Raw genomic sequence first — 7,098 nt, 5'->3', positions numbered from 1 at the left:
ATCACGTTAAGAAAAGGACTTATAAAGACACACTTACCCTTAATTCCTTCTCCAAAAGCTTCAATGGTAGTAATTCAAAGCTTAAATGATTTAATGTAATAGTAATACAATAGGATCGGTGCGATCTAGTGTGTGTGTGTGTGTGTGTGTGTGTGTTCTGTTCTTGTTGGAATGGGGCGGATCGTTCAGTGTGTTTTACATGCGCACTGTGCGCAGTGGAAAAGTATCATACACACCCATAGAGATATACGTCACACACACACTGTCAATATATAAGATCATACAGGGGAGTCATATAGGCCAGTGGTTCTCAAACTTTTTCATGTCAAGGACCCCCAAAGTGACACTTATTAGCCCGCGGACCCCCATTTGAAAAGATATGCCAGGGACCCCCATAAGAGAAGATTATTTTTTTACGGCTCTAGCAGTGATTCTCAACCATTTTAATTTCAAGGACCCCCTGCAGTTTGACATGCATTAGGGCTACGGACCCCCATTTAATGGCATTTCTACCTCTGGGACCCCAATTCATATTGTAAAATCAATGTTAATTTAACTCTGAGAGTGTGCAAATGGAACCAAATGGACCCGTTAGGGTTCATTTGGTTCCATTTGGACACTCAGAGTTACAGACCCATAAGGGTCCATTTGGTTCCTATCCATCATTTAGCTGGGGACCCCCTGGAACTCCCTCAAGGACCCCTGGGGGGGGGGTCCCCGGACCCCACTTTGAGAACCACTGATATAGGCTACAGTGACCAGTGGTGGAAAAAAGTACTCCAATTATTTTACTTGAGTAAAAGTATCAATACTGCAATGTAAAAATACTCTGTTACAAGTAAAAGTCCGGAATTCAAAATGTAGCCTACTTGAGTAAAAGTACAAAAGCATCAATGCACAATGTACTTAAAGTAGGCTACCAAAAGTAAAAGTAGGCTACTTATTGTGCAGAATGTCCCATTTCAAGTTTTCAAGTGTATAAAAATCGTTTGAAAATAGCAGATCTACAAGCTCACAATGCATTGCATAAGCATGCAAGTCCATTTTAACCATGTTAGAATCATTGAAAACACACGCCCCTGCTTCTGCTTTATTTTTTGTCATTTTCAAATAAGTGAATAAATAAGTAAATATGTAAATAAGCCTAAGTAAGTAAGTAGGCTATGTAAATAAGCAAATGCATAATTAATTAAATACATAAGTAAATACATAAATAAAGAAATAAAATCCTAATAAAAATCATAATAATAACCATAATAATCATAGGCCTACATGATAATCATAATTATACATAAAAACACCTTTGGTGCAACTTAAACACATCATGCATCGTGATGTTTCTTGCATGCTGGGGTCATTGGGTGTTTGGGGTCTTTCTGCAGCATCCACCCTTGCCCCAGGCAATCAGGTGTCTTCTCCCCAGCCTTAATGAAGGCCATGGCATGCCTTGCTGGTTGCAATGTTAATTTTGACAGCACATTTTGATTTAGTTTAGTCATAGTTTTTTTTGAATAAAGTAGTCATCTAGTAGTCTTGTTTTAGTCGACTTAACTCATTGACTGCTTTTTTTTTAAACGTCTGGCAATTCTGGCACTCAATTGTACTACCTATGAGTATGTAAAAGAACAAAAACGAATAAACAAAAAATATTTCTATATTATGTTGTCCCAGTGCCAGAGTTTTTTTCAAAGTAAAAAAAAAGTGCTTAGGAAGCGAGATACAGCCTTTTTCAGTTATACGTTAAACAAGGAGTGGATGGAGCTGCAAATCTTCAGATAATGATATTTTGGGTTCTGAACATGTTTTAAAAAAAAAAAAATATATATATATATATATATTTTATTTTATTTTTTACAATTTTTTCAAAAACACGTCAAACACGTCATTGGCACGTTGCGCCATAGCGGTAAAAACACGTGAAACACGTTAACGGCATTAATATCATAAGACTTTTGTCGATTAAGCCTACAGCTGAATTTGTCCACAAAAAAAAATATTTTGGCGGTGCCTCGATGGCGTCGTAATGGCTGATTTTACCCTTGGTGGCATGCTGAAAATAGCAGATCTACAAGCTGACAAGTGTGAGCTTGTAGATCTGCTATTTTCAGAGCAGCAACCAAACATAAAATGACTTGTCTTCTAGTTCTACTGGATCTCTTCTCCACTAGTCCCTCCGTAACATTTTAGTCTAAATTGACAAAATTGAATATATTTAGTCTTAGTTTTCATCAGTGAAAAAAGGTAGATAGTTTTAGTCGACGAAATGAACACTGGCTGGTTGTTGTTGTTGTTGTTGTCTACTGCAGGATGTCCCTGCTCTTGAGAGCGTAAAATGAAACCAAATGGACCTGTAAGGGTCCATTTGGTTTCATTTTATGCTCTCAAGAGTTAATTGATTGGTAAACATCTGCATTACTACATTTACAAGAAGTCTACACAATTAAAGAATGTAGAAGAATTGTTATTTTGCCTGTTATCTCTCCTATCTATGCTAGGGTACCACATCGATACAGCATGGAATTGTGGACAAAATCTCATCCAACGACAACGAAATAATCAAAGTTTTGGGTCTGAGACTAGGCTAAATCTCATCAAACGGTGGTTCGTGGCTCAAATGCCGAATAAATAATGGACCCTGATATGAGCAATAAGGTTCAAAACCACAGTCGTAGTCGCGTTATGAGACAAAAGGCCCCCTGGCACAGACTTGTAAAAAGCCCACCCGCCCGGCAGGCACACTGACATGCAGTCACAAGAACTATTTTCAACTGCAACAGGATCTATAGTCACATGCATATAGGCTACACACCATCTAAAACAGGACTTAAAGATTTAGAGCAGGGGTCTTTCAGGCCAATTAATGGACCCCTTAGTGGAGAGAGAGATGAAGCAGTCAAACCGTTTCCATATATTTCATAGATAGCTTCATAAGCCTTGTTTGACAGCACTATCTTCAGTGTTGTATAAATTAATGCTTTGTGCACTTTCAGACATTTAACCACTGAAACCCTCAACGCTTGGTCTGCTTTGATTTACCCCCTCTGCAGGATCTCTTCGCCGAAAATAGCCAATCTACAAGCTCACAATTGAGTTTGTAGATCTGCTATTTTCGGCATAGGGATGCTCATGCTTAGCCTGGTAAACCCCCCTCCCTCCGGAAATCTCATTTGCATTTGATTTCAGGAAGTAGTCGCAAGCTTCTTCCATTTGACGGTGTCAGGTTAGCTCATGCTAGGGTTGCAGCAATCTGGGAACCCAGAGCCAGTGAGAATGAAAAACAGAAAACAGCGCCCTCTGCTGTTTGTACTATCAGAGCAGAATCTGTTCTTGAGAGATTAGGGTTGCAGTGGTTAATGTAAACAAAATTTCCCGGACCCTGTAACTCTAAGGATCCCCTAGGGGTCCCGGACCCCTGTTAAAGACCCATGATTTAAAAATCCATTACTTTCCACCACTGGGATTGTGTCTCTGTCACCACCTCTGTGCAGGTCATGTCTTTCACTCAAACTGTGGTTTGGACTATAATATGCCTGGCCTATATTGACTTCTGATGTCTTATCATCATGATGATAAGTCATCATGATTAAAAGGAACACTTGTGTTGCCACATCCTGGTTGTTAAGTCTTATAAGCACACATTGTAATGTTACCTGTGATTATTATCACCTTAACCTTGATGTCAACACCACTCTGAATTAGTCATTGATTAACAATCTCTATAATTATGACAAGGACACGTGGTCTCACTACAGGGACAGAAAGTGACTGAGCCACTCCTTTGCTTGTTTCTAATGCAATTTGTGCTGTTTGCTGTTTATCTATTCATTCATTCAGCAGCACTGTGTAACTTTCCTCTTCTACCCTGGATTTGAACCTGGTTTCTTGAGCAAGTGCTGACATGTGCATACATACAGACAAAAGTGCTGCCATCTACTGGCTAATTGAAGTACAACCTTAAACTCTGCCTCTTATATCGATGGAAGGGCCCAACTCTGTCAAACTAGAAAGCCTTTTTTTCAATATACCTATTTTATTTGTGTCATTGTTTGAGGCATATTGCACACCGCTCTATACTGCTCACCTGTGGTCATGTTATAGAAAATCTAGTATGCAAAGGTTGCAAGTTGCATATAATGATGCAATGAGAATACTGCTTAAAAACCCCGGAGAGGGCTGTGCTAAGTCAGATGTTTGTCACTGCTGGAGTGAGGACTTGAAGCAATTCTAAGAAATGTAATGTTCAAGTTCATGCAACGGCTGGATGTATCTGCAAACAGCATCATCGTGGCATTGAGCGGAGCTGTTCACGGTATACATCCAGACTAAGGGTTCACTGGAAAATGCCTGTGTTCTTTCTGCCTGTGGGTTAAGTTATGTATTTATTTTACATTTTATGATTTTTATCGCCTGTCGTGTTTCTTTTATGTTTATTCATTGTACCTTGTCTATGGACCTGAGTCCACTAGTAAAGATTGAAATTAATTATTTCTTCTTCTCCAGTAGGTTTCATTAACAATAGCTTCTATTGTTCATGTATTGACATTTTACTTTTGGTTATTTGTAAGTTGCACAATGTCTACAGTAGGCCTACTGACTAATTGGTTTCTTTAATGCAGTTAATCAGATCACATTTTATTGTTCAATTTGTCTGAATTAATTTAGTATCATGCTGACAATTTAATAACATCAGTTAGAAAATTCAGTATTTTTTCTTCAGTTAGGTCAGGCATTAATTAACCTTCAGCATTAATAACCGCATCACTCTTGTCTTCCTGTTGAAAATGTGCATATCATCGCTGGACCTTGTATGTCCACAACTGTTAATTACAGGAAATGGGAAATGGACAATTTTTTTTAGCACTTAGTCATAAACTCTTGTTAATATTTTACATTTGGTTCAATGTTTATAAACCCACAGACACACACTTAACAACGTTCAACCTGTCCTTCCTATTTAAGCCATGTCATTATAGGCAGTGGTGAAAAGTAACTAAGTATATGTACTCAAGTACTGTACTTAAGTACAAGTTACTTTGTAGATTTTGATTATTACAAAACATACATTAGCAACTTCAGCCCTGTATACATTTCGTCCATTTCAAAATAGCCGATCTACAAGCTCACAATGCGACGCATTGTGAGCTTGTAGATCTGCTATTTTCAAAAGATTTGTATACATTTGAAAACTTGAAATGGGACATTTTGCATAATGAGTACTTTTACTTTTGGTACTTAAAGTACATTTTGATACCAATACTTTTGTACTTTTACTCAAGTCCATTTTGAATTGCAGACTTTTACTTGTAACAAAGTATTTCTACATTGCAGTATTGATACTTTTACTTAAGTAAAACATTTGAGTACTTTTTCCACCACTGATTATAGGTGAACACACAGGTGTGTGACTGACATTCACATGACAAAAAAACTATACTTTAAGAAAAAACATAAAAAGATGGAGTAATAAAAATATGTCAAATATTAAATAAATAATGAGTATTTTTTAGAAAGTCTGTTTGAATGGTTTACTGAACTAAGAGTTATTGTGTGTGCACTGCAGTTTCCCAAACATCATTAACCAGGTTTTCCTAATCAGATCCAAGAATTCTAATGACTTTTTAAAATTAAAATACAATGAATCCAAGTCATTTTATTCATTTACTTTACTCCTTCAACAACATCACACAACAGAATCTTGAATCTTGAAGCCTATTTACTGTAGAATAATAAAGTATGAACAATGTAAACTTTCAAATATACAGGTTGCTTTGAATTTCACTGGACTTGACACACTTGCAGAGGATTTCTGCACTGGGAGATGCATTGAGCTGCAAAGAGAAAAGGGATGAGATTAGACACATTATTCCTTCGTGTTTACATCTGATTCATTGAAAATGCAGAAGCTAATGAATGGGGTTGACAACCTTTTTCTGTAATTTTCTTTACTTAAGATGGGTATTTTTTTCAGTCACAGGATTAGACCCATTTAACCACTAACGCGTGACCCATCGTGAGCTTGTAGATCTGCCATTTCTGACAAATGTCCCCCCCCCGCAAGAATAGGGGCGTTGGGGTTCAAGTGGTTCATATAAATCAGAATGAGAACCAACAATTCCCAAACCACTAGCGTTCTGTTTCCTAAACGGGGACAAACGTGTCTCTAAGATAAACCATCAGAAACAGAGCGCGCGCCAAATTTTGAGTAGATTTTTTCTCATTGACTATTGTTTTCCCTGAGCATTCAGCATTCAGGACTGCATTGCAAAAGGTAAACAATGAGCGTACCGACACTCTCTGATATAGACAAAGCCTCTTCTAGCCATGTCCTGCGTAGCACAGTGTCTCCAGCCAAAAACGTTTCGCATCGTGACACGTTGTTAGGTACACACCTGTGACTGGCACACACCCACCGGCACTTGAAGCTCAAAACCAGAGTGAATACCAACAGAAGAATATTGCGGGGAATTGTGGCACATTTTTGGGGGGCGCTACCCATACGGTCAGCTGTGTTGCTCGTTTGTATAGTTATACCTCGTTGTTAACAGTGACTACATAGGCTTTCCAACAAATCATAAAATACATTGAAGGAGAGAAATAATCGCAGAAATAAAGTTTCCAAACTTATTTTTAACACATTCCACGCCAGAGTTTAATATCATAATGTACTCACCAGTGCCAGCGATTTTTTTCACGTCGCCACAGACCTTGCTAAATACCTTAAGATTGCGCGTTAAACTGTTTGTAGACACAGAGGGTAGCTGTGTGAGTGGCCCAGAGAAGACCGTTTCAATCGGCGACATTCCATTTTGCAGTAGTCGCGGTTTATGTTAAACAGCGATCAGCGAGGAGAAAAACAACAACCGAGATAATGGCGGATTAGGGGAAGATTTAGAGCGACGGCGGGTGGGAACGAAAATCTCCGGATACGGATATTTCCATATCCGGGTGTGCTACAATGAAATGTGTCACTGCGAGGGAGGTCTACAATGAAATGTGAACCTGCGAGAAAAAAAAAAAAAAAAAAAATAGAAATAGAAAGAAAAATAGACCACTTCGCGTAGATCTACGCGACTGGCACGCTGCGCAATTATTTAGGTT

At 38.3% G+C, this 7,098-nt stretch overlaps 2 protein-coding genes across 5 annotated transcripts in view; both read right to left on the bottom strand.

The window, feature by feature from the left end:
* ets2 (v-ets avian erythroblastosis virus E26 oncogene homolog 2) overlaps nt 1–191 on the bottom strand; it is a 20,145-nt gene extending 19,954 nt beyond the window's left edge. For all 3 annotated transcript variants that reach the window (XM_080435905.1, XM_080435907.1, XM_080435906.1), the window contains exon 1: nt 38–191. The gene's annotated coding sequence lies outside the window, so the exon portion shown is untranslated. The remainder of the gene's footprint in view (nt 1–37) is intronic.
* Nucleotides 1–7,098, bottom strand: part of psmg1 (proteasome (prosome, macropain) assembly chaperone 1) — a 228,226-nt gene that overhangs the window by 213,731 nt on the left and 7,397 nt on the right. The window contains exon 7 of one of the 2 annotated variants that reach the window (XM_080435605.1): nt 5,708–5,828. In XM_080435605.1, the coding sequence (XP_080291731.1) occupies nt 5,751–5,828 (78 nt within the window). In that variant the 3' untranslated portion in view covers nt 5,708–5,750. Of the gene's footprint in view, nt 1–5,648; nt 5,829–7,098 lie in introns of those variants that run through there. The other variant, XM_080435606.1, reaches the window with a different exon arrangement.

This window comes from Gymnoscopelus braueri, assembly GCF_963280865.1.
Source record: "Gymnoscopelus braueri genome assembly, chromosome: 8".
In the NCBI taxonomy this organism is placed as follows: domain Eukaryota; kingdom Metazoa; phylum Chordata; class Actinopteri; order Myctophiformes; family Myctophidae; genus Gymnoscopelus; species Gymnoscopelus braueri.
This window is presented reverse-complemented; position numbering and strand designations above follow the sequence as displayed.